Below are 27,684 nucleotides of genomic sequence, written 5' to 3' on the forward strand. Positions count from 1 at the left end.
TGTGTGTTGCAAGGTTAAGTTTATGCAAGCCAGAGGTTGGAGTCCTCATTAGTTTTATGACGTTCTTACTAACAAAGAAATAACCCCTGGCCTGCTGGACCACACCAAAGAAAGGTGATCAACGCAATGAGCCATGCTGACACATTTGCTTGACTTGCAGCATGAGTGTTTCTTTGTAATGCAGTAAAGTGACTGAATGTGGGAAAAAAAAGTGCATTATTATAGTTCGATTTGTAAAAGAACCAGTAATTAAAAGTTTATTTAATAGATTATTATGCACTGGCTGTGCATATCCAACCCACTGGAGATTAAACTGGCCTGTAAGATAAGTTTGATACCCCCAGTTAAAACAACTATATCATCTAGACTGTCTGTTATTATGTTTTGTGTTTTCAGCATGTATGCAATGTGTGTTATTCTCCTCTAGAGGTGTAAGATGCCTTTAGAACTCTTTATCTACTTTCTGTTACCTGGCGGCGCAGGGGGATCTGCTTGGTCAGTTTGTGAACCGCTGGCTGGCCACCAAAGTCGGGCTTCTTTGCAGTGTTCCTCATGCGGCACACCACCACAATGCCCACCATGCAGGCAATGAGGAAGACGCCCGCGCAGTATATTGCGATCTCCACGTAGTCTGGGGAAATGGACTCAGGAGTTTTCTCAAGGGCTGAGGAAAACAGAGAAATGGCAGCGAGGGTGAGGTCAGGCGAAGAAGGTTAAAGGAACACTCTCTAGGATTGCTCACATACGTGCTCTCCATTTGCACAGACAAACACGGGTATCAGACAGACAAACACAGAGACAGATGCTCTGGAGGTGACTCATGTATAAATGTAATCACCATCAATGAACTATCTAAACAAAAATTATTTTGTTGCATATCCTCTCCTCTCTATTTTTCCCAGCATTCCTAGTTAAAAAACAAAAAAAGTCTAGAAACTCCGTACAGGGCTTAACAGTCTAAACAGACAATTAAATCTTGACTCAGCCAGTCCAACCAGGCCTGCATCTGTCTGCATTCTGTGCTAATGTTGGAGACACGCGAGCACAAACCCACACCCACAAACGGTGGAACAATGAACGCTTCACTTCAGATTGCAAAAGGGAAAGCGCTGTCCTATATGGTTGCGTATCGCCTGAACTTCCTGTCAGAAATGGTCTTAGTTTATATTTGAGTGTGTGTGTGTACACTATAGAAACAGACTGTTCCATAATGCATAGCCTCCAGACCACAAACAAGGCTTTTGTACAGTACAGCCAACCAAACTGCCTTTCAGCCAGCTGGAGGTGAAGCTACTGTACATGTAGGAACCTTTCTTCAGCCTACTTTGTATCTGCTGGTCCAAAAACCACAGCGCACACACACACACACACACACACACACTCACACACAGAGGAGTTACAGCCTTAAAGGCGCCAGCCGTGCAGATAGAGCTCATTGAGTGTAATAAATATTGCATATTACTCCCAGAGGAAATAGCCTGCTTGTGATCATTATGCGATATTGTTTACAGACAAAACCCAAACTATTATCTTGTTACAGCCTTAATGATGGTTTAATACTGGCTGTCTGTTGAGGGCTGCCGACAGCCAGCTACTCTCAGTCACATTTAATGCCCACTGTACTTTTTGAAAGGAACTTGAGCATCAATAATCACCCGTTTAGCCTGGAACTAACTCGTCGATGAGTTTTACGTTTCTCATCCTTTGGCATGTGTAATTACAGCCCGGACATTCAGCAATGGACAAAAATAGAGGATTAAAAAAAAAAGGATGTTGATAAATGACGACGCACACAAGCATAAGACATTCACTGTGCAGAAGTTGAAAGCTTTGGCTCTGATAATTGAGAAAGTCAAGCCAACGTGAAGCGAGTGTTGAGCTTTAACTTTCAACCTTTATTTCAGGGAGAAATAAGAGTTTTTAAAAGATTCCAATTATCAGAGCCAGAAGGGGGTAAAGTACAGCTTGAGGCATAAGGGGGAAAAAAATGCTATTTTTGTGGCACTCAAAGACTTTCCCCGAGAAGCAGGAGACAAACAAGAGCGACAGAAGAAAGGCAAACCTTCCCCACGTTTTGGAGTCTACAGGTACTTGAACTGTTGCTGGAGCACACCAAACCACCCTGTCATCTGCTGTGAGCATTCAGCAGCTCACCAGGCCATATCATATTATAGAATACAAGCTCTCCCTGCTTTTTGCAGTGCATTGCCTTGGGTGATGGCCGCGCTGGCTCCTAGCCATAATCTGCTATTTGAGTTGTGTGAATTAGACTCCAGAGGGAGGATTTGCCTTCCAGAGAGATAATTGAAATGACACAATCCAATCATTTTTGGAGAAGAATGAGAGCGGGAAAAGAGAAACAGAAGACAGTACATGGGTGTATATACCTGGAAGCACCGTCAACCAAGCAGTGTGATAGGAGATCCCAATAGAATTACCCGCCAAGCACGTATACTCCCCAGCATCTTCAAATGTTACATTGGGCAAGTAGAGAACTTCTATCTCCTTATCTGTGGTGTTAACACCTGCAGTCTGGAAGAGGAGGAGGAAAAGAGGGAAGGTGAAAGTAGAAGAGTCAAAGAGAGAAATAAGGACGGAGAGAGAAAGAGAAAAAAATGAGACCCCACAGCACCAAAAGAGAAATCAGAGGAGCTGGATAGTATCCATCGTTGCAGTTCCATCTAGAGGAAAGGATGTTGGGAACACTCGGGGCTGGAGAGGACACAGATGGAACCCAATATGCCACCAAATACATGAGGAAAACAGAACAAGTGCACCAGAAACAAATACCCAAAAGGTTCCCATCACCCACAGAACCTGCTAAGAAAAGGCAAGTCTAAACCACACATTAGACACATGCACAACACAGAGCGAGCATGGAGAACACTGCAACACCATGCATCACCTTGACACAGCTCGCACAGAAAAAAGATGCTAGCTGTGTCAATTTTGATGTCTAGGTGTGCGGGCTCGTCCAGTGCTTCCATGGTCTCACCATTCCCAGGTAATGACGGGGGGTGGGGGAACAGCTATTACACAAGGGCGCAACATAAAGGGGGAAAACGGACTGTGATACCAGGACAACCAAGGGACCACCAGCAGGACCACCACAGCACAGCAAGTCAGGATCGAAGCCTATGAAACCACACCGGAAGGTAGGGAGGGAGTGTAGGTGAGTCAGGTCTCATAGGTTACCTGTGATGACAGTCAGCCAGCCCGACTGGCTGACCTCGCCTATATAATTGGAGGCTTTACAGATATATTCTCCAGCATCTTCTTCTGTCACGTTGGTGAGTGTGAGCACTTCCACGTCTGAGCTGTTAATGCCTGAACGCTGCAATCCACATACACACACATTCTTAGACACGCACATCAAATGAATGAGCAGAATTAGTCAAACATCACGACTACAGCTACTGCATATGGATCTGCAGGAGAGAGGAGAAAGCAGGAATCCCCACGGATAAAACCTGGCACTTCATCAGGGGAAAAACAGAGTTAGTTCCTTATATGACTGCTGACATTCACCTGGAGTCACTGGCAGAACGCCACAACGGAGGGAAGGATTTTTGTTTACGCAGAAATAAAATCTAAAAGGGGACGTGAGGCGACCTACCTTTAACACTCTGACATAGGGGTGTCCATCTATGCCGTAGCGGCTGCCGTTTTGAGTGATATGCTTTAGCCACTGGATGTGAGGTTGCGCATCACTGTAGACCTTGCAAACGAAACGGGCATCCTCTCCTACGTGGACAGTGGTGTTGGCCGGGAGGCCGGCCTGAAGAATAGGCCGATGAGGAGACCGCTCTGTTGAGAGAGAAGAAAATTAGAACATGTCTAAATGCCTGCCACTTCCCTTTAAGAGTCTCGTAGTTAAATCTGATGTTTAAGAATGTGAACGTTGATTTGTGCTTTATGCACTGTGAGTGTGAATGGTTTTTCCGAGCAGCCCAGGCAGGTATAATCATGGTGATCCCGATGTGTAAATCTAAGAAGCTCTTGAAAGCTACAAACAAAACAAAGAGGAGTATCTAGCTCTAGTAAACAGAAATCAGGTAGAGGAGGACTTTTATAAATCGAGGCGCACATTGGGGGTTAACCTAAACTATGTGCCCGTCTCGGAAAGCGGAATATCTTCATAGCGCCCTCACATCTCGACTTATCTGCATTCTTTTACAAGCAAACATTTGCCCAGAGCGAGACCTGTGGAACAATGCCCCCTTTCAAACACCACCGCTATGAAGAGCCCACCAACCCCCACACTGACAGCAACCACCCGCTGCCACTAAACTCTCACACACGCACAAAGTGACATCACCGAGCCGGGGGCGCCGCAGCGCCTTTCCAAAACAAAGCCTGAAGGTAACTGTAGTGAATACGTTTGTGCCCGTGTATGTATACGTGTCGGGGTTCGTCACGGGGGATGGTCAGAGCGTGGAGGCTGGGAATTAGAGAGAAAGAGGGGGAAAAAGGGGGGGGAATAATTAGCAGGGTGAAAGGAAGGAAAGACGAGGGATCGACAGATGGATAGTGCAGAACCTAAGAGGTAGAGACTTCTTCCATGTGTCTGCATTTGTCTCCACGCTCCACCTTTTTGACATCTGTCAGATCAGATCAATCCCACCCCTTATTCCTCCCTCCTCCCCTCTGCACATTCCTAGAGCACGTCTTGTTTATTGTCTCTCTTTATTTGCCCCCATTTTCTCTCCTCTCCCATACTTCACGAGCCTCCGCACCCTCTCGATCTTTACAAAACAGGGAGAGGTGATCGACTTGAATTTCGTGCTCTCTTTGTAAAACATACCGAACAGCATTTTATGAGGCAATTTTCTTTTTAAAGAACTTTAAAACCATTTCAAAATGTGAAACAATCACACGCAGAGGAACATGTTGGCAAGTCAAAGGACTTTTTCCTTTTTCTTTTTTTCTTTAAATGAACATGAAACTTTATTATAGCTGTGCCAATTCTGGCTGGAGCATTTAGAGCTGCATAGCTGACTACTTAGACTAAATGACAGAATATGTGGTGGTGTGAGAAAAATAGGCCACGTAATGATTTGGGAGAAACCCGCAAACAATAAAAGGCTGTGGAGCTTTTCTTTCTTAAATTAGAAAAAGGAATATCACGTGTGTGTGTGTGTGTGTGTGTGTGTGTGTGTGTGTGTGTGTGTGTGTGTGTGTGTGTGTGTGTGTGTGTGTGTGTAAACTCTTAGATCTGATGTTGTGAGGACACAAGTCTGTTCATGCTGTCACATGGAGGAGATTTGGCTTTGGGAAGTTCCCATAGCATAAATCATAAAGATTTAGCATGAAAGGTCAGTTTAAGTTTAGAATAAGGTTAGGGTGAGAGTTAACGAGGTAGTAGTTATGGTCAAGTCTCCAGTAAATGAACACAAGGGATGGGAAAGTGTGTAACGCGTGGTTATGGGTCTAGAAGTTTCCCCATTGAACTTGTACAAGAACTTAAAGGAAGGAAGCAGAAGACATATTTGGAAAAAATTCCAGTAAGCAACAGAAAAATAGGCCAAAGTTAAGGTTTCTCTGTATCAAAACAAACGAAGAAGCAAACCCCGCATTAATTTTTTATGTGTTGTTGTTACCAGGGTCACAACAAGGAGATGGCATTCCATCGTTCAAGTCTGATGAACTTTGGGTGCTGGGTGGCTTGGCACACAGTGACCTGAAGGTCAGGGAGGGGCTTAGGAAAAACACAGCACAGCACAGGAGGACACAGGGCTACCCACAAAATGTCACATAGCCACCCCGATCTCTTTTAACTCCTCATTTCTCCACTTGCCATGGCTGTCACTTTGCAACCCTTTCTCCAAAGCCCAGCTTGAACCAGAGCAAACTGGCTGCTTTTGGTTTTAAATCAAATCAAATCAAATCAAATCACTTTTTATTGTCACATCACATGTGCAGGCACACTGGCACAGCACATGCTGATCATGCAGGTCATTTGGACAAAAAATTTTTTTTAAAAAAAAGACAGATAAGAGCAGCATTTTCTGTCCCTGCTTCCCTTCCTTTTCTCTCTTTCTCCCCCTCTCTCCATTCTGTCCAACCAGCTATAATGGAGTAAAATGAAGCAAGAGGTTGCAGGGGGCAGTGGCTGTGGAGCCAGACATGGAGGGGGTTTACTGCTCTGCAATAAAACAGAACAAAAACAGAAATATGCAGTCTGAAGGAGAGCTTGAGCTAAGTGCAGAGCGAAGCAGAGCAGGGGGCCTTAGTTGGGGAGCATTTGCGCCCGTGTGTCGACCTCCACATGTTTGTGTGCCTGTATGTTCACTTTTGTGCTAAAACCCTCAGGTATTTGATCTAAATCTGATACAGTGAAAATAATACTCATCATTACCATGGAGGCACTAATAAAAAGAGCGTGCAATTACAGCATGACTGCTAAAGATTAGTGACAGAGCTAGAACCATAAACTACAAATGCATGAGTGTAGCACCCTAAATTTTCTTCAGTGAAACAAGCAGCTGCAGCTTCATGTCTATTCTGATTATTTGTGGTTTACTGACTAGGCTGTAGAAGAATTACTATGTCAGATAAGTTATGATGCGCAGCAAAGGCCAAAGGAGAACTGGTTCAAATCCAATTTAAGATCAAAGTTGGTGTGTGCGCTTGCACAAGCACACAGGCTTACATTATCTACTATCTTTATCCCACTCCCCTTGTTGTCCGCACAATCGATTTTGCAAACTGAGCAGAAAAACAGTCTTTGCTGTCTTACTCCAAAGGTCAGAAAAGGGGGTTGACTGAGGTGGATCTGAACCCTGTGATACTGCTCAGCCAGCATTCTGTTGTCTCAGAGTCTAGATGATAAAATCATTCACAAATCTTTTTACTGACTTGTAAGTTGTACTAAATGACAAGAATTTGACATTTCATGACATCATCAGGGGCCAATTTGTAAGAAACATGAGTAGGTTCAACATTTTTTTCTTGCAATTTGCATTAAACTATCCTTTAAATAGACACTAAACATTTGTTTTAGCTCGTTGGGACTGACATATCAAGACAAATTACAAAAACAACCTATTTTATTTTATCTGGACAGCATCAAATCACAACAGCAGTTGTGGCAAGACACTAAATTCCCTACAATACAGGGGAAACCCCAATTACAACACAAGTACAACCTGAACTTTATCTGAATTTATAACCAGGAAATTAGACTTCATATTTTTAAGATATTCCTGCAGTTTAACTAAGTGGTGTGTGTCATCTCGCTTCACCTAGACACAAAGATGGGTATCGTCTGCACAGAAATGAAAATGTATGCTATGCTATCAAACGATGCTGCCTTAGGGAAGCATGTATAATGTAAACAGAACTGGTCCTAGTACAGAACCCTGTGGAACTCCATAATTAACCTTAGTGTTTGAAGAGGGCTCTCCAGTTACATGAACAAACTGGATTTTATTAGACATGATTTAAACCACTGCAGCGCAGTACAAAATACTGTGGTGAACAGTATCAAACTCTGCACTGAGGTATAGCAAGACAAGCACAGAGATGAGTCCACTGTCAGAGGCCATAAGAAGATCATTTGTAACCTTCACTAAAGCTGTTTCTGTGCTGTGATGGGCTCTGAAACCTGACTAAAACACTTCAAATAAGCCTTTCCTCTGCAGAAAATCAATTAGCTGTTTCACAACTGCTCTTTCAAGATTCTTCAGAATCAAGAAAGAATTATCAAAGCAGCTGTATGCAATGATATGTCTGTGAGAGGGTTATGAGTATTTTTTTTAAATTATTTGTAAAGAAATTCATGAAGTAACTACTAGTTAACGTAAAAGGAACAGAGCTCCGACTGGCTGGTCAGCACTGTCTGGCTACAGTGCTGAAGTCTGATTGTTTTCTTCAATCACTGCTGAATAGTGAGACAACCAGCTGTACAGAGGGCAAAAAAATAGAGCAATAAAATGTTTTTCAGGCCAAATGAAGATCTTCTACATTAGTGAGACACCACTCAATTCTTCGAGTAGTTTCAAAATCATCAAATGTTTAACTTAACACAAATTAAATATTGTTATATAAATTATTGATAGCCATATTAAAACTGTTGACATATTCATCTTTAGCTTCCACATTCCTCATTGACCTCCACCTGCATCCAGAGCGCACCTGGGCAATTCCACAGAAGACGCTCTATTCCCACTGTGAGAAACACCCACTGCCCTCCCACTCCTCCATCCCTCCTTTGTTAGCCTCTCAGGTATACTTTGAGCCTAAGTGTGTGTAGTACTGACCCACTACATCCAGGGTGTAGGTATGGTTGATGGATCCAAACTCGTTCTCCACCAAACAGGTGTAGTTGCCTTTGTCGGACGGCACCACGCTCTCCATGATGAGGGTCCAGTGTTGGCTACGCACCTGGGTAAAGGAGCAGTCTCTTGTTATGCGCAGACAGAAACTCACACAACTTATTATCACGTGCATGTCATTAAATACTGAGCCACTGAGCAGAGATTAGACACCGAGAGCCGGTGCTAAATGTGAAGACTAGGAGGAAAGAGAAAAAAAAAAAGGAGCACACGACAGAGGGGATCTGAAAAGAAGCATTAAAGAAACGAGACGATCCGGTGTGCAAACAATATTCAGGTCAGATTTGAACAAAATGACTCTCCAACGTCACAATCTTTTCTTTATTCATGCAGATTACATACCCTGATGGCGAAAGCTTCCCAGTTTATATCACCGTCTAAGTTCCGAGTGCTCTAAGAAGTACTTACACTGCAAGTACGCCTAACATTGCCCTGCGTGTTTCCACGTTAGCCGTCTACCTCTTCTGTCAACCACTGCTATTTCATTTAGTCTCCCCCATCCTGTAGTCAAAGCCATTTTAAAAACATACAGTTATTCATACTTATTTGCAAAAATAGCTTCACCTCTGTGTGGCATCAGCAGGTGTGAGTTGACAATAGAGTTTCCATCAGCACACTGAAGAGACACTGTAGCCACTGCTTGTACAGGCCTACATTTCACACAATGGAGAGATTATACTACAGGGCTGGGCTCAGGTACAGCTTTTGTCCTGCCTTTGTTGACAAAAAGAGAGAAATGAACTGTCCACGGTAGATTTGACAGCTTGACTGTGTCATTTCCGCCACGTCGTGGCTGTTTTTTGTCCGTGCTGTAATGAGTGTGCTGAAAGCCAACGGGAAGCAACATTAGCGGCTACATCAACATTAATCTGCACCTAAACTTTCCTGGCAGTGAAATGTGTTTCCTCATAAACCACAAGTCATTAACCAGGAGCTCCAGACTCATTCAGCATCACTGGGTCTTTTCATAAATGAATTTCATAACTGTCCATTTGCATTATTAATGCACTTCATCAGTACGACTCCATCATATACAGTAAGGGGACAAAGATGAATTTAAAGGAGAGAAAACAAACTGTAACCAAATTGCGTATCAGACTAGCACCAGTTTAATCTACACCTGGAATCAAAGGTGTAAACATGCACAGCACATGAATTTTAAATATAAACAAGCTCAGCTATAGCATTTGTAAATCATATTTCAGGTCAAAAGAATAACAAGCTGGAATCACTATAAGTCTCCAACCTAAAGCCAGTGGGACAGGTTCTCCCTGATCGAGTTACCTCAACATTGTGAACTCATTTCAAACCTGACGCTACCGACTTTCTCTATGCATTACTGTTTAGGAGCATTTAACCCTTATGTCCTGGGCTTACATTTCTAATTGTTGGGGGTATAGAACCATGTCAAGTTACAGTGAGAGGCTCTGCAAAGTATCCCGGTGAGAAGAGGCGCACGGATGAGCAATTCCAATTTCACACCAGAAACCCTGCCCTCGTTTCCTCTGTCTTTCCTCCTCCCGTCTCTCCAGCGAAGGGTGGAAAAGGGGTGAAAGGACATTCAGGGAAGTATTGAAAGGAGAAGGCTCTCCTTGCAAATAAAATTCACAAAATGGCCATGAGAACCGCAGCCCAGAAAAGCAGCCAAAACCCAGAGAGGGAAGTGAGTTGACGTTAGTAATAAAAATTCTGATCTATTAGTGTTTATCCTACCTTATACCCTCCCATGCGGTCCTCTTGGCGGAAAGGCTTGCTGTTTTTAAGCCAGCGCAGCTTGGGCTTGGGGTTGCCTCCTGCAGCACAGCGGAACTTGACTGTGTTGGCAGCTGGCACCGCATGCAGCTTCTTCTCCATCTTTGCTGATGAGGTCCAATACGGCGCGCCTGCAACCAGAGAACAGTTGGTGTTGAGTGAGGCTGAGATTTCCTAATAATGTCCTCGGCATTAACATTTTGGCAGTGGGACTGCAGACTGGCTAAGGCATGTACATTTGAAGAATTACTGCAAGAAGAGACAAACCTGAAGCATTTGTAAAACTCCCAGGGCTTTGGGAACCCCAAACCCCCCCTCCAACAGAACAAAAACCAGAGCTCAACATTCACAGAGCTAAACAAAAACACACTTTTCCTGCAGGCTCGACGGGGTGTAGCAGGGGAGGAAAAACATCGGCTCTAAGGGGAGAATGTGCCTGGGCGTTGCCAGGAGGGTAACTAGACCATCACATTCAATTTCATCTCATTCCACTTAGCAGCTTTTTTCCTCCCTCCACTTCCTCCAATTACCATAGCTGCCCTGTTTATCTGCCTGTCACTTGGCTAGATATGGACAGCAGGGCCCAGGACGCTTATCACCTTTTGAAAATCATTATGTGCCATCAGGGGAGAAAATGAATGTCACATTTAACGAAGGATATCAGAGTTTTCGCTGCATACTTTTGTCCAGATTCATATCAACAACAAACTGACAACCGTTATTTCTCCTACTGAAATCTGTCACCGTGCTTGTGTTTCGTCCATTTGTCAGCTCCTCTTTTTCTCACAATTTCAGTCACTCAGTCAGCTGGATTCCCCCGCCCCTCTTTTTTTTCTCTGCACCTGGGAGGGTGATTGCCTAAGCAGATGGGACTCGGAGGGGAAGAGAAACTCCAAGTCAAACAACAATCCAAACGGTCTTCCACACCATCACTTCCCCCTCATATGGCAAGTAACAGAGGGAATACCCAAAGATAAGACTGCTACTGGTTCAAACACAAGCTTAAATTGAAGGAGACTATTCCCTGCACTCTCTTTCCTTCCCGCCCATACTATCAGCAGAAGCCACCAATCATTTCTCTGGCTTAAACAACCGGACAAGTCGAGCATATTTGGAAAGTACAGTCAGTAAACATCGCTCTTCCTTCCTGAATGGATGCATACAGTAAGTGCTCGCACTATAATTAGTCACTACCCCTTTCATCTTCCTCCTCACTCTCACTATCACTGCTCTTCTTTTTCCTCCAGCTTCACTTCCGCACACTCGCCCTGTTATCACTCCATCCATTCAGACAGAGACAGATTAGGTGGAGACTAACCCATCGTGAGCCCGTCTCTCAAAACCGACCTCTGACCTCAAACTGGCAGCCGGTCAGAAGATGAGGTTGAGACATAAAAGGTGAGCAGTGCAGTTTCCCATGCTCTCTGTCCGGAGGGATAGCACTTCAAACCCAACAAGCCCTCAGATGAAGCCAAACTCTCGCTGGCCCAAACGCTTTGGCCTCCAGGAATCCCTGCCGCCCCCAAAGCCCTGCACATCCGGCTCCCCGCTCACGGCTGTTTATCCTTAGCTGGCCTGGGGTGAGCTGAGGTTATCTAACTCAGGCACTGAGAGTCAAGATTTTTTTTTCTCTCTAAGCTCCTCTAGAGAGCTAAATCTGCAAGTGTCCCAGAGAAGTATTTCATTGTTGAAATGATTTCTTGTTAAGCTGCAATATCCTCCTGTTTACCGTTCATCTGTGCAAGCTGAACAAGTGATTTTTCTTGATGGTAAATTAGTACCAGTGCTGGAAAAATCTGTCAAATCAAAGTACCTCTAAAATGTCAACTTTTACCATGTTCATATGGGTTCTTCACCAAGACAAATTTGATATAAAAGCATTCAATTTGTAATGTTTTTCTTGATCAAGCCGAAACGCTGTTATTTATTTTGACAACCTTTCATGATGGCAGGATTTCCTAAATCCAAAAAAGAAATATGCAACAAACGAAGGAAGCTTCAAAGAGTTATTACATATGTTTAACACATGTGAGGAAGGTTTAATTCGATCTGAAAGATAGTGGCAGATCAATCGTCATCAAGTTTTGATTCAGACATTGTTTAATCCTGGTTGGTTCGCTTAGATTTATGACATCAACTTTTCTTCAGCTGAGTCCCACCCAACAAGGAAGATGATGTCATAAGCAAAGTAAAAACTGAGACGGGGAGGAGTTCCCTTATAAAAATTCGAAAGATGCACAACTTTTACCAAAGGGAACACGCAATAAAAGTGAGCAATCATCTAAACAACACAACTGTAAACAGGATACAGGTCTGATGATTTAGACCCGAGCTTAGAGCGAAGCTCCTCGTGGCTTTTCAACTTAATCATGACATCAGTCCCCCCTGCCCCCCTTCCCTCCATCCACCACCCTAAGCATGGCTCCCCTCACAGATCCCTGTAGAGGCTCCTCTGCATCTTCTCCAATTACACCACCCCCCGCTGATAAACAAACAAATTTCCATCTTTTCTTCACTAGCATATGTTCGTCAGTCTTCTGTACAAAGTTTAAACAAAATGCTCTGTGTTGCCCGATCCAGAAAATAAAGCCACGAATATAAAGCTACACCCCTCACTCTCCACTCTCCTTCCCTCCCACGCCCACCCTCCTCCTTCTCGGCCCGAGGCCAAGGCTCCACGCCATGCTCAGAAAAGAGTTGGTACTGATCCAACACACCCCCCCTCCCCTGCCTCTTTTTCTCCCCCCCCCCCCCCCTTTCTTTTAATAATAATCTTGGTTTTGAATTTTCAGAAACACACACGGCGAGAAAATGCAACTGTACTGCCAGAACAGCTTCGCCTTTGTTTTCAAACAGCTTATTACCATCAGAGTGGCTGGATCTTTTCCCCTCCACCATTTTTTTCTTTTACTCTTGCTCGAGTTCTGCTTCCCCCCCCCAACCATCACCACCACATATTTAATGGATTTCAGGCAATTACAGTCAGCCCAAAAGTGGAGAAGGAGAACTCACGATGAGACGCAGCGCCTGTGGAGAAGTTTAACAAGATGTGGAAGCCCTCAACTTTGTTTCAGCCTCCTTTTCGTGAGAGCGTATGCGATCGCAAGCGTGCACATGCGCGCGTGCAGAAACATCCCAGATACTCGCCACAAAGTTGGGTAAAGAACTTTCTCTTTCTCACACACATGCACACACACACACACAAACCCATCAGGTGGGTAACTGAGTCCAGATGGGCATCTTTCATAATGGATGAGCCCAGCTGACTAAATGGCTGACAGGATGGCTCCATGAGGCCTGACTACCTGTGAGACACAAGCTAGAAGAATGTAAGGAATCCCTGCACTCCCCTGGAGCGTCCAGCCTGAAATACACACACACACACACACGCGCACGCAAATCTCAGGAACACTAATGTATAGAATAGCAGCAATATGGCTAAAAGTCCAATTTGACAAGAGTTTGGTGTCACTCCCAGAACAAATAAAGACCATCCACTGTCTGTGCTGCTTTAATCATAATCACAGAATCTCACTTCTGCTAACAAACTCTGACAAAGCCAAGTAGATTATTTCGCTTGGGGATTAAGCCTTTCTAAGTATTTGGCTATCACAATCAGCATCCCACACTTAAGTTCTGACATGCTCTTAGGGACTCTTCGGTATTTAACAGACTAGAGCACTCAAACCATGGTATGTGCTAATTTTAAAGCCCTTAAACTGAACTTTTTGTTATTTGATATGGGCAAATATGCTATTAGTTAATTGCTTTAGCCTTCTCTGCATCCAAAATGTGCATTTAAAGTGTCATGGAGACATAGCTGTAACTGGTAGGAGAATGAAGCTTGAGTTAACGATGGAACAAATGTCAGGAAACAGAGAAAATTATTGAACGGAGAAGTTGGAAGATGTCAGATCGGTGAAGAAACGGGTTACTACTGTCTCTTTAAGGCATCTTGCTCAGGGGTGCCTAATCTACGCGACCTGGTGAGGAAAGGGAGAGCATCTCGAACTCATTCATACCCCCTTTGGTTTCCTCCCATACTCACTTAACTGCTCTCCATCCGCCCCAGTGTCCTCCGATCGCTCTGTATCGTCCTCATCATCCCCCGACGAGATGGCATCTGCACAGAGTAACCACGGTTACTGCCATCCTTTTTTGCACCCCACACACAGACACACATGTAGCAATTTCGATGTTACAACACTGCAACACAGTTTTAAATCAATCAATAGCGTGAGGGCATTTTTTTTTTTTAATATTAAAATATGATTGTAAGTTACTGTTGTTATACAAGCGCACACACTATATATTGAGCTTCAGGCTGCTCATCCTTGACCACATCTACTCCATGGCCATTTCCTGGATCCACACCAAGCACAGACCAATCCTCTCTCTAAAGTTCACATCGTGACCTGTCCTAACCTTGCCTGATCCCTGACTCACCTGTGACATTGACTATGAAGCAGACTGTGTCTTTGCCCACGCTGGTGCAGGCGTACAGGCCCGAATCCTTGGGCGTGGTGTCACGGATCTGCAGCACCTCCTGCTCTATCAGCGTGCGGTTGTTGTTGCCCAGAGAGCTGCCATCTTTGGTCCAGGTGATGGTCCCCGTCCCTGGCAGAGGGCAGCTGAGCTTTAGCACTTCCCCCGGGTGCACTGAGCACACCGTGGGCTTAGAAATTTGGTATTTGTTCGACGCCTCTGCAGAGCAGATGTGGGGAGGAGTGGGGTAAGGTCGAAGGGGATCGGGGAAGGTGGGTGGGGGTAAAGGATGAGGAAGGAAGAGGGTGCACAAGGAGGAGGAGGAAAGAGAGGTGGGAGAGGAAGAAACAAGCAATTTAAGAAAGAAATAAAAAACACCAAAAAAACCCAACGGATGCATTTAAATCAACTTATGCAGGAGGAGCAATACAGAAAAGAGGAGGCCCACGTTTCAAACCGCCACACCAACACATCTTTACAAACTCCCAGTCATTTAAAATGAGACCCTTGGAAACCTAGATCTGTTGAAGTGTGCAGACGATTGGCTGTTATAGATTCAGTGCATGCAGTTATGGCCATAGCTGTGTGTAAAGGAGAAAGGAATAAAAACAAAACCAAAGAAAACAATCCAAGCTTTGCGAACAGTTGTGAAATGGACATCTTTGTGGTGAAACACCCCTCCCCAGCCATCCATCTGTTTCAGTGCAGATGCCAAGCAGTGTGTGTAGGTGAGTAGGAGCAATGCAGAAACATTTCTGCAGCGTTTAAAAAAAAAAAAAGAAAAAGGGAAGGTAATACAACTCCAGAATGTCTGCCCATCAGAAAGGAAAGCATCCAGAAAAGTCTAAGACGGAAGTAGTTGACAGGCAGGGGAAGTGGGAGGGGGGAGGCGGGGATGGGATCGGACGGGGTTTTTTTTTTTGTTTTTTTCCTGTCTTGGCATTTCTCTGGTACTGACTGTGCACCTAAGCTACGAAAAACCTTGAGCTGGCGGCAGCCTGACTCTTCTGTTTTCCATCTCTCTTGTCGTCGTTCTCTTTCACAACATGGCCATGGAGGATCTACAGCTCGGCCAGATCTACAGCCTCAGCTCCTGCCAGCCAAGGCAGAGAGCAAGAAACTCAGCGCTCTACTCCAAAGTGCATAGAACTCTTCATTTCTGGGAGAAAAATCAAGCCTGCCTGCGAGTGCGTGTGCACACACTGTTCTCAGACTCGTACATCTGCACTGACGGAGCAAGATGAACACCCGACATGTTTTAAAAAAAAAAAAAAAAAAAAAAGAGAGAATTCTGAATTTCCATAGCTGAGACTGCACTTCTACATCAGGATCATCATGGATTACATATCCACACACATTGAGACAGTTTGGGAACGCTGAGCAAACTAGGAAAAAACCTAAGCTGGGTTCTGCCGTATATGCTCAAGTCGATTCCAGTCACCCCGGGCACGTTGCAAACTTCACACACACATTCATGCACACGTGTATGTGTTCACTCAGCTCGATTGCAGACTGATCTTAGTCAGTGTTGTTCTCTATAATGCAGATGTTCACAAGTTTACGTCTTCAGTGGGAACAAGGTGAAAAATGAGAGGGATTAAAAAGATTCGAGGGAGGAAAGTCGCAACAATGGAAAAGCGTACAAAAAAAGCCAGCGATGGTGGTATATGCAGAGCGTTTAGCTGAAGTCCGATATGTGTAATTACAGAGGCAGCGGCACTCCCTGCCTTTCCTGTACCTCAATGCACCTTTTCACCGACACCCCACCCTCATTATACACCTCTGCGCTTCCTATGTTTGTGTCAAATGTAACGTAAACCTGCACACACACGTACAACAGGAAGGGAAAGTCATTCCGCCACAAGCCTGGAGTTGAGGTATGTGCGCAAACCTCTTGCCCCTAGGCACGTACGCACACAGGTACGGTTCCTGCATTGTCTTGTTTTTCCCTCTTAACTCCTTCAAACCGGAAGTGATTAAACCCCCCTTTGGCACCGAGTGTGTGGTCTGATAAGAGGTGGAGCTCCTGTGCTGATTGATGGGAGCTGTCTCCGCTACCTTTTACAATGTGGTTTTCCACACTGGAGGCATTCAGTGTGATGTTATTACTGCTTGGAGGGGTTTTTTCTATATCACAGGGATAGTTCTGGAAATGAAGGAGCGATGGAAGAAGGGTACGCAAGTTTGGAAGGAAAAACAGGAAAAGGGAAGGGCAGGAATTTATCCATTTGGTGTGTGAGTGATTGAATTTGTCTTCATCATTTTCTTTTCTCTGCTGTGTCCATCTGTGCCCCTCCATCAGCTCCTCCTCCTCCTGCTGCTCTTTCACCTCTCCTTCCGCTTTGCCCTCTTCTTCCTCTGATTACACACATCCACACCCACCACGACCCTGCTGACCTAACCTCGACCCTTCCCAAACCTGTTGACACCTCCAGCATACCTGATTTTTCATGGGAACCTGTGTCATCTAACCCCATGTAAACACACACACACAGAATGCAGAAACTAACTTGTAGACAAACTAAGAAAATAAAGATACAGAACTGAATCTTAAACATGTTATCTAAATGCACAGCTCCGGTGAAACACTTACTCTCAGCATGTGTACATGGACTCTTGTAGCCTCTTGTGTGTAAGAGCTGAAACACTTCACTGCAGATTTTCTCATCTCTGCAAAGTTTCATCCCCCTTCTGCACAACAGGAGGAGGCGGGAGCCTCTCTCTCTCACACATAGACACACACACACACACACACGTTTTTCTCAATTTCTTTCTAAAGCAGCTTTCTCCTCTTCCCACCCTCTCACAGTCCTATCACTTTCCTCTCTTCTCCTGGAGCACATTTCAAACTCCATCTCTCTCCCTCTCATGCACAGCCATTACAAGTGTCCATCAGGTGGAACAGATTCAGCCCCTCTTATCCCCGCTCCCTCTTCTCATCCTCAGTCGCACCATCTTTTGCTGGCAATAATTAAGTCTCACAATCCAAATATATGTGCATGTGTGTGTGTATGTGTGGCTAAATGCAGCAAGCGATTCTCACCAAAGTCCCTTTAATGTCTGCTTGCCCATCTGTCCATCTATCAAGTTGGCATGAGCCCCACAGAAATGTTGGTAAGAGGCAAGAGCAACGTTTTTTCCTTTCTCTGATCTTAGGAATTGACTTCTTCAGAGAGGCACATTTGCCTCCAGGCCTATCTTCCCATCTCCTCCCTGCCTCATTCTGCAAAATGAGATCGAAGACTAAATGTAATGACTGCCATCTCAAAGGCGCACACTAAGCATGCATGGAGTCCAACACAGACACTCACATACACGTGCTCAAATCACATCATCTCCACTGCCCTTCTTATCCTTCCTCTTTTCTTTTTACCCCTCTCTTCTTCCTCTGTAACCCCCTCACGTACTTAAATCCCAGGACTTTTCTCCCCCTTTTTTGTCTCTACCCCTTTTCTAATGTCTGTGTCCTTTCAGATTCAAATCCCTCCTCTGCTTTTTTTTTTTATGACAAAGAAGCAGCTCCGTGAACTGGCTCCTGCAAGCATCCATGGCAACAGCCCCTCGAGTTCGCTCACCCCTTCACCCCCTCATCAAGGCCTTCCCTGAACCCCACACGACCCCTTTAGCCCTTTGGACACTATGTACAACAATCTTCTTAGGCTGAATGTAGCAGTAGTGACCCTCAGAAACATTGCATTAATCTTGAGATTATAACAAGTCAGATGAAGGACACGCTGAAGCCAACAGTAACGACAATCTAATGATAATCTGTCAGATCAGTAGACTATAAAAACACTTGTCTTATGCAAGTTATTTTATGTTAAGAAAAACATATTGAGTGCTTAATTCTTAAAGCTGTACAACAAATCAATGTGCTGCTGCAGTGGCATGGACAAGTTTGAGTTGTTTTAGTTTTCTTTTTAATTTTGATCCCTTTGTATTGTTGATTTTAATTTTTTTTTAAATTGAGGTGGTAATTCTGGGGGGCGGGGGGGCTACTGAGGAGGGGTGGGGCTAATGGCAGAAAGAGTACAATATAAATGTATTGCATCACCCTAATCACATTAAATTTGCCTGTAACGCAGCATTGTTCCTTAACTCAATAATATCGTTATGGTTACCAATTAAGTGGTTAAGTAACCTTTTCAAAAATCTTCATAATGCGCAGATAACAACAAATGTGACCTCAGCTTGTGAGAGAAAGGAGAAAAACAAATAACAATGTGATCTAGACCTTTTACACTTTTATGAGGCCACGGATGGTCTGACGAAACAGGCTGGCACAGGTAGCGGCTCTTCCCAGCCTCTTATCAGACAGCTGTGAGAGTGAGCGGTGGAGTGACATGGTATTTTCTGGCACATAAGCCAAAGCAAATAACGCACTCCAACCTACAAGATTAACACCAGCTAACGGCAGGCTAGTAAAAGCCATTGTGTGAAAGCTGTATATTAAACCCCAATGCCCCCCCCCCAAACACACACACACCGACTGACACACTGTGTTTGTTTAGAGTTCAGTTCCATTGCCATCGCCACACATCTAAACCCACAATCCATGTCATTAACTGGCCAGCTGACAGTTTTACACTTTTACAGCTGCACTCCTACTGTGCAGATAGCACAGTGCTACAGATCGGTTATGAGCAACACCTCGCACACGGATGCACACGCTGAGACAGAAAACTGTAATCCCATTTTGTTTAACATGTGCCGACTGTGTGACTGGTTTAAAAGGGCGCAGCGTACATGTGAAAGCAGGAACGATGCAGCAAGAAAGCCAAGAGAGCAATTACATTCCTACTGTGGAAAAGCAACTAGTGTGTTGTTAACAAGCATCCATCCCATTCGTGTGCCTGTCTAGGCATCAAAGAATCTTCCTTGATGCATAATGGAGCCTATATTTATTTAACCGCTCGACTATTTTGAAGCGCTGCCTCCATGCTGATCAGAGCATTTTTGAAGAACACAGTCAGGCGGGGACGACATGAAAGTCAAGCCAAACCATGAGCTGACTTTTGTCAGCCTGCGTTCCAGTGCGCCTGGTGCCACATTTATTCCGCATTATGTGCAAGAAGAGTGGCTTGAAAGAGCAGAAAAATGCCTGTGTATTTTCTGCCATTGTCATTCAGAGTATTTTAATCAATGTGCAAACAGAGCGTGCCTGGACAAGGTAAACGTTCCCATATTGAAGTGGCTACAGTGGCAACAATAAGCCTGTTGTGTGAAGACATTAAACAGCACGTTCAGTCCGCTTCTTCCATTGTAACAGCCACAGGTAGGCAAACTACCAGGGCCACCACCAGGGGTGCAGGGGCAGGCTGTATAGAGACAACATTGATATGCAATCTGATGAATCTAAAGTAATTACTGCTCCCACAGACACAAGCACGTCTGCAGGGCAGAGGGGAGGGGAGGGAGAATTCAAATTTTGAGAATTCTTAACCTTTCTGGGTGGGGTGTGGGGACGGAGGCGGGGGGGGTATTCAAGACAGTTACGGTAGGTAGGACAAGTCAGTCCATCTCTCTCTAACATCTGCATCCCACAGGTGACTCCATAGTGTCCTGTCAGTATTAGTGAATGGAAGAAAGCAACAGACTGAAGAGGACAACACATTGAGTAAAATCACACAAAGGTGCTGTTGATGATAATTTAAATAAATAAATATTTGTTTGCAACATGCAACAGATAAATTGGTTCACAATCAGATAAGCAGACCAGGTTCTTTGTGCCCTCTCTGTTCTTCTTCAGGTGACCTCACCCAGGCCACTTAATCTCCAGTCACATGACTTCATCGCTGCTCAGCAGCACTCTGTAATCTCTCCATCTAAAGGAGAAGTCAAATATGCACAAATCCTCTTAGAGCTCTTCTGGGGGATTTTGTAACTCTGGAAAACTCCCCCTGTCCTCTCTGTGGCCATGTAGCGTAGCGTCCGGGCCATGTGGGGCTCTGAACTCACCGGCTTGGAGCCAAACAGTCTGAGACAGAACAACAAAAACAACAGGAGAGGAGAGCTCGGGCAGCCTCTCATCCAAGTAGGTAAGTTTGATACCTGACCTCAAGGGCAAAGGCCGAGAAAAGGTACAGTGTGTGTTTGTGTAAAGACAGAAGGACGGTGGGGGAGGTGGCTTAAAAGTGATGCTCTGTTGTTTGGCCTAACTCACAATTAGCATGCTGATTAAAGCCAGGGAACAAAGGACTTTGGAATGCGACTTACCATCCATCAAAACAACTAATTAACTCGTCTCTAACCAGACTCCGAGACCAGAGACACAGAAATAGAGAAGCCTAAAAGAAAGACTAAAAAAAAAAAAAAAAAAAGCCTTTCACTAAGATGTTTCTCAAAACTATATAGCTTAAAACAATTATTCAAACTTTGCAGGAACAGGAAATAACAGCAGTCGTGACTGGAAGAAAGCAAAGACCAGAACTCTAAATCTCCATCTCAATCTCTTTCCAGGCGAGAAGGTCATGAGAGAGATGCCGGGTTAAACATTGTGCCACCCTTCTTCACAACTTTCCCTCCAAACAGAGACACAAACCAGGCTTTACAGCTCAAGTATAGCTCAGTAAGCTACGCACAGAGAAGAACAATAAAACAAAAAGAGTGCGAATTAGAACTCAGTGAGGAAAACAAGAGGTCGGCCATGCCAAGGTTAGTTGTTTCTCTTTAGTTTATTTATATTTCTCCCTCTAAAATGTTGTCTCTTTTCCAATATTTTAACTTTTACTGGAAGTTAAATGAAAAAAAAAAACAACTTGTGCTTCTGCATGAAACTCCGAAAGTTACAAAATAAATAAATAAATAAATAAATAAGAGTATAAAATATAGAAACTGTGTCACGGGCCAGTTCTGGATTCTTATCCACCTCAATGTGAGTAAATGACAAGAATTTGAAGGGAAGGATGCAAAAGTAAACAAAAACGATCAATAGGATGAAGGGTGGATTTATTTATTTAGTTATTGACAAACTGGTGCCTGCTCTTGAAAAACAAGGCAAACAAATGTGGGTCCCCCCCCACCCCTCTCCTACCCCGTGTTACAGCCCCTCACTGCTTACCTTCAGGTTCCAGAGTGGCCTCCCCCTTGGTGGCAGTAAGGGGCGGCCGGGCCACGCTGACAGTCAAAAGGGACAGCAGGACAGCGGCCAGGAGCCAGGCCCACGAGGCCATCCCGCTATTGGGGGACAGCGCTCCCCATACCCCCCTTCTCCACCTCCCCCTGGACACTGATCCCATCTGAGGGGGTCCGCCCAACCATCAACTGCTGCAGGGTTGGCCTGTCACTCACCGGAATTCACCCAATCACCTGGGCTGGGAGGTAAGGGGAAGAAGTTGGGAGACAGGTTGAAGAGGCAGAAGTGTGAAAGGCAGCAAGGGGAGAGAACAAGAAGACAGATTTAGTCAAAATGGTTCATCTTAATTCAGAGATGCTCTTTGAGCCACGTAAAAAGTGAGAGACAGCTGAAACAACAGAGTCACCAAGTGCTTCAAAATGCTGTCAAACAAGCCACACCACAGACATACCTGAAAGGTGAGGCAGCCCACACAGAGCCGCCCCGCATCTACCTTTAGTTTTGATCTGTACGCACTGACATATATTTCAGAACACGAACTCAAACATCCCTCTTCTAAATTTTAGTGTCAAAGGAGCCGTTTCACTCACGTCCCCCAGACTTCTAGCATTTATTTAATCTCACATGAATCTAATGAAAAAAAGAGCATCACCTGTTCCACGCTGCTCATTTTCCCCGCTAAATTACTAATATTACGTTTTCTTTTGTAACAGATCAGTCATTATATGTTTTCAAAAGTCGCTGGTGCAGAAAAGGCAAAGCAGCAGCAGCCAGTGTGGCACCAGTTTCTCCGCTGGACGCCGCTTATGCGCAACAGATGCACCAAACCTGTTGCCCGCGCTGTTGTGTTTGTGTTAATCGCATTCGTAAGAGCTTTTATTGCATGCCCAGGACTTGATTATGAGAGCCGTACGGTTTTAATTGAAAAAAGCGATATTGCAACATGGGGACAAACACACACATCGTTCCGTTTAGCCAGACATCTGCGGTTCAACCGCGGCGAAGTGTCTCTGGAGGTTTGGTTAAGTCACGCTTCCCTGAGCTCCTTCTCTTCCAGCTGGAAGTATCGATTGGTTTCACCCGCAAAGACAAATGTAATTTGACTTTTAGAGGGCGAAAAAGAAGACGTGCACATGCCGAGTTATCTTTCATTCAACCGCTCGGGGGCGGGGGACTGCGGGACACGGACGGTGACCGCGCACCTGATGTCGGCGTGCATGCTTGAGTTCATCCGACGTCTTAACTTTATTAGAGAAATGCGCCGGTGTGAATTTTGCAATTAGAGTACCCAGTTCCGCATAGTGACAGCCCAGACTCATGAATTATTGATGAAAAGTAAACGAATCAGTGCACCAATCAAGTACTACTGGCATCACCGCTGTCTAAAAACTTCTGCAGGACGAAAAGAGCCCAGATAACACGCCCCCACCAAAAAAAGCCTCCATGTGGGGGTGTTTTTGTGCTACGCTGCTTAAAGAGAGCAATACAAATACTACATTTTTCTACAGCCGTCAAATAAATAACCTACAACAGAAACGATTTGGAAAAAGAGAAAATTAATGCGCAAAACTCAGAAGTAAACGGTATATAGTGATACGTGATATAATCCACTCTAAAACGGGACCCACTGAGAGCTCGGCCTCATACATAACCAAGCCTTCATTTAAAAACTCGAGCTTTCAATGAAATTTCTTGGCACTGATTGAATCCCCGATTGAAATTCAAATCAGTTGGCTTTTTCCACAATGAGGGGGGCTCATTTGGAGCTCCTCGGTGATTTAGGGCTCCGGCACCAAGCAGTGAAAAAACAACAGCGGTCACGGGGTAATTGGCACCATAAATGCAATGTAGAAAATTTACCAAAGTAATAAATAACCCGGACACTTGTTAATGGGCCCTAAAGTGATGATGCAAGGTGTTGTGTGGCTCCTCTCGCGTCTTAAATAAACAAAGATGAAGTTCACAGCAATAAGTTTTTACGTGCAAAAAAAAGAAAAAAAAAACAAATTGGGTTTTTTTTTAATGCATGCCAGGAAAATATGAAACTAAAATTTAAAAACTTTAAGATTTAAGAACTTTACGCACTTCGTCGTCTTCTGGAAACTCTTTTGGTTAGAAAACTACAAACAAACAATTTTCAGGGGTTTTTTCGTGCAGCTGTAAAAAAATAAATAAATAACTGCACAAACCGTGGAAGCGCATTTCCACTATCGCGTATGGCAGCAGGAACCCTGACAGATGAGGCTCTGAAGACGCATTAGATTTTTTTTTTTTTATCCCATGCAGAGAACACTTACCAGGGAGGACTAAAATCGTGGAGATCTCTGTTTTGGCATGCACAGATAAGGGAGGAGAGAGCATGAGCTGAATCCAGAGGGAGGAATGTCTCCAATAATACAATGCAGCGGCAAAAAAGGGAAAAAAATCGAGGCGCTGGCTTTTTTTTTTTCTTCTTCAGCTTACTATTCCACAATCAGCCGGCATCAGCTCGGATCTGAAGATATATTCCAAACCCGACTGACAGCGTAGACCAATGCCATGCACAGAAATCCGGGTTTACACGCGTTATCCTTCCAAAACACTTCGTAAAACCATATCGCTGTCCCCCCCCTCGAAACTTTCCACCTCTCGTCACCAAGTTTCTTCCAAAGCGCAAAACACTGCCCAGTGTTCCCCGAACAGCGCACTTGTCAACTCAACAGAAAGTTTGCAGCTACCATGTACGTGGGACGAGTTCTAAAGGGCAGAAGAGAATAGTTGTCCACTGCAAGGAGAAAAAAACACCTCGTAAAATCCGTGAATGTGCGTCCTCTCGGTGAAACGAGCGTCTCTCGCGTCTACTTCTTCCGCCGACAGTCTTCACTCTGTTACTCAGACGCTTTGTCAGGTTTACTAGATTTTTTCTCCTCCTTACGTCTCCACACACACCGCCCTCCTCCTTCCCTCCAGTGCGTGTCATCACCCCCCCTCCCTCCTCCTGTCCCGAGCACCCCGAGTGTAATTCGAGCCTGTGCCTGCACTGCTTTCGGGCCCTGCCTTCCTCCGCCCATCAAACTGCAGAGCTGCCTGACTGCCTGCCCCGCGCTCGACTCGTTCACACAGAGTGGGAATGCGAGAGCCACTGCTCCTCTGCCGAGCTGTCAGACCGCAACGCCGCTCAGTGGCCAAGACGTGACACAACGTAGACTGTAGTGAAGCATCCCTGCAGACTCAGTATTAGAATATTCAGATCAGTTTCTCAAAGTAGAAATAGTGTACAGTGATTTAGAGCAAGAAAACTGAAGTCAGAATGAAAGATCGGCAGAGGTTCACCAAACTACAAAAACCATGTCTACAAATTGTGGAACAATTTTAGAACAATGTTCCTCAATATAAAATTGCAAAGACTTTGAATATCTCATCATCTGCAGGGCATAATAGGATTCAGAGCATGCGCAAAAGACAGTATTTGATGCCTGTGGTTTCTGGTACCTCAGACAGCACGGCATTAAAAACAGGCATAGAAATCACTGTATGACCTGAGGAACACTGCCAGAAATTGTCTGTGACCACAGCTCACCATGCAGTGCAAAGCCCTATGATGCAAAGAAGTGAAAGATATGTGAAAATGATCCAGAATCAGCACCATTTAAAATCCTTCAAAATGTCCAGCAACTCATTTCTTTGGTTCCCAGATGTTTACAGACAGTAGAGGGGATGCTACACAGTGGTGTTGCTGCCAACAAATTCTAAATGGCCTTAAAATGTCACATTTTCTCAGTTCCACACAGTTTGTGTCGGTCATAAATCATTACATTCTGTATTTATTCACATTTTACGCAGCGTCCCAACTTTTTTAGAGTTGGGATAAGAAAACATCACTAATATAGCAGTCCAAGTAATACTGATATATCACTGAAAACATTCTCTCTGCGTCTGAACCTTTACTGTTTCATACTATTGTGCACATTTTTAAATAAGAGATCTTTTTCATAGCTCGTGATAACAGAACAATAAATGAAAGCAATAAGAAGTGAATCACAGTTTAAGAGAGGGGGAGGTTTATGATATTCTGCAAGGCTGCGGAGTTTAGAAAAAAACTTCTGTTTATAACTTTCCTATAAATGAACAGCTCTGTCTGCAGCTACCCGGAGAGAAACTGAAGGTCGGCCCAACAAAAGTTGTCCCCCACTGATTCAAGCTGTCTCCTGCATTGGTTCAGGCGTTCAAGTGCTCTGAAAGAGACACAGGCGAGGGTGGAAGACTCTAATCTCTGCAGACTTTTTATTTTTGTCTCGCTTTCACTGCAGGAGCCCCTTTTTTTTAAACAAGGGAGGGAAAACGCTTTCATTCAATTTGCACTAATAAGGCTTTTTTTTCTTTCAGCAAAAGGTTTGTCCTGTGAATGCAGAGTTTCTCGTCTGTTTCTCTCTCCTCTCCCACCTCTGCCTGAAAACCAGTAAAACCTTCAGATAACAGTGGAGCTGACAGGTTGGCTAGAAATACAGAGGGAGCAAGAGGTGAGGAAGGAAAGTTTGACTCATTTTTCAAGTGGCACAAAATACCCCCCACCGTTTCTCCCTCTCTGTGACTCTTTCCTCCCACTACAGAAGTCTATTTACAATCACCCACTTTATTTTCCACTGCTCGGGCATCCCACATTTGAAAGAAACCTCATCAAGCAGATTCTCATGGGGCTTTGACGGAGGACGGGATGGACTCAGTGCCCTGGTGTTGTGGTATCCGTCAACCTGTCATTGTCCCTCTTCATTTCCAATCTTTTCTTTTTTTGTTTTGTTTTTTCTCCCTCCTGTGCCAGCAACCACAGTGTTTGGATGCAGGGAAGGAAATAACAAGCTAGTAGCTTGTAATCAGCATGTTAGATGAATATATTGATTTCTCGTCATTGTTGATAGAACTCGTAAGGAGGTGAGCTTATTGGAATGGCTGCCCAGTGATATGTTAATGCCAGAACGTCTCTTATTGCTGTGAGAACTGAAGCTGCAACTGATGGTTTTGCTCTGAGCCAATCACAGGTCATTATGTTTACCTCATCCTGATATGCAAATCTGAGATGATGTGAGGGATGAATAACAGCGATTCCTGGATCACACCCAGATGTCCCATCTTTTCATGAAAGTATTAGTATGAAAGTCTGATGAGATGAACTGTGTACGTCTGCATGCTGGTGCAGATGTTAGCATTGTCACCTTACAGCAAAAATATTCTGGGTTCAAACCGGGTGCTTGGCTGGGATCTCCCTCCACAGAGTTTGCATACTCTTCCTGTTAGGTTAACTGCTGATTGTAACTTAGCTGTAGGTGTGGACAGGAGAGTGAAGTGCTGTTTTTGTCTCTGTGTTAACCATGTGATGTATGGGTGAGCTGAGCGTGATGAACGTCGCTCTCCCTCAGGTCAGCTGGGACAGGGAACAGCCTGATCCTAGTTGGATAAGCAGCTCAGAAAATGGATGGTGCATGTGAAAAATATGAACCTGGCAGCTTTTGAGAATAAATCACAGTATTAGCCAATTAAAAAACAACAAAATAAATGCATAAAATATGTTTGCATAAGGGCTTTAAGAGCCCAGTTATTCAAATAGCATGTAGAAGTATAACAACCTTTATCTACTCTTTAGCATAAAACATCACACATTCTGCTCTAAAATATCTGAATTTGTTTTTCTCGCACATTTATTGATTCGTGGTTTTCCAATAGATGAGGCAGTAGACTCAAATCATTGCTCAAGAAGACCTCCCCTGACCTCACCTTGGCAGCAGCGGTAATATGGACCACTGTGTGTTATTGGCTGACCACTTACTCCAGATGAAAATCTCTACAACTCCTTGATGGGCTGCTAGAAAAAACATTCATGCTCCCCAGAGGATGAATTTGAGATCCACTGCGTTTGAACGCACATCTAATTTGTTCTGCACTTTAGTTTATGAAGCAACGCTGTAAAGAAGAATGACAATTCCTCCACAAAGATGTGAGACACACTAAAAATAATCACTTCAAGTTATTGCTGGTTCTAGAAACTACTGACATATGGGGTGT

The 27,684-nt window shown here is 44.4% G+C and overlaps 1 protein-coding gene across 8 annotated transcripts in view; it reads right to left on the bottom strand.

The window, feature by feature from the left end:
* Window positions 1-24,596, bottom strand: part of fgfr2 (fibroblast growth factor receptor 2) — a 37,013-nt gene extending 12,417 nt beyond the window's left edge. The window contains exons 1-9 of one of the 8 annotated variants that reach the window (XM_026191170.1): window positions 23,946-24,591; window positions 21,634-21,881; window positions 14,535-14,792; window positions 14,137-14,211; window positions 10,050-10,219; window positions 8,262-8,385; window positions 3,617-3,807; window positions 2,388-2,532; window positions 465-664 (exon numbers count right to left, since the gene is read on the bottom strand). In XM_026191170.1, the coding sequence (XP_026046955.1) occupies window positions 465-664; window positions 2,388-2,532; window positions 3,617-3,807; window positions 8,262-8,385; window positions 10,050-10,219; window positions 14,137-14,211; window positions 14,535-14,792; window positions 21,634-21,811 (1,341 nt within the window). In that variant the 5' untranslated portion in view covers window positions 21,812-21,881; window positions 23,946-24,591. Of the gene's footprint in view, window positions 1-464; window positions 665-2,387; window positions 2,533-3,195; window positions 3,335-3,616; window positions 3,808-8,261; window positions 8,386-10,049; window positions 10,220-14,136; window positions 14,212-14,534; window positions 14,793-21,633; window positions 21,887-23,945 lie in introns of all 8 variants that reach the window. The other 7 variants (XM_026191175.1, XM_026191172.1, XM_026191169.1 and 4 more) reach the window with 7 other exon arrangements.
* Window positions 24,597-27,684: the final 3,088 nt, after the last annotated feature.

Source organism: Astatotilapia calliptera, chromosome 13, assembly GCF_900246225.1.
Source record: "Astatotilapia calliptera chromosome 13, fAstCal1.2, whole genome shotgun sequence".
Classification (NCBI taxonomy): Eukaryota; Metazoa; Chordata; class Actinopteri; order Cichliformes; family Cichlidae; genus Astatotilapia; species Astatotilapia calliptera.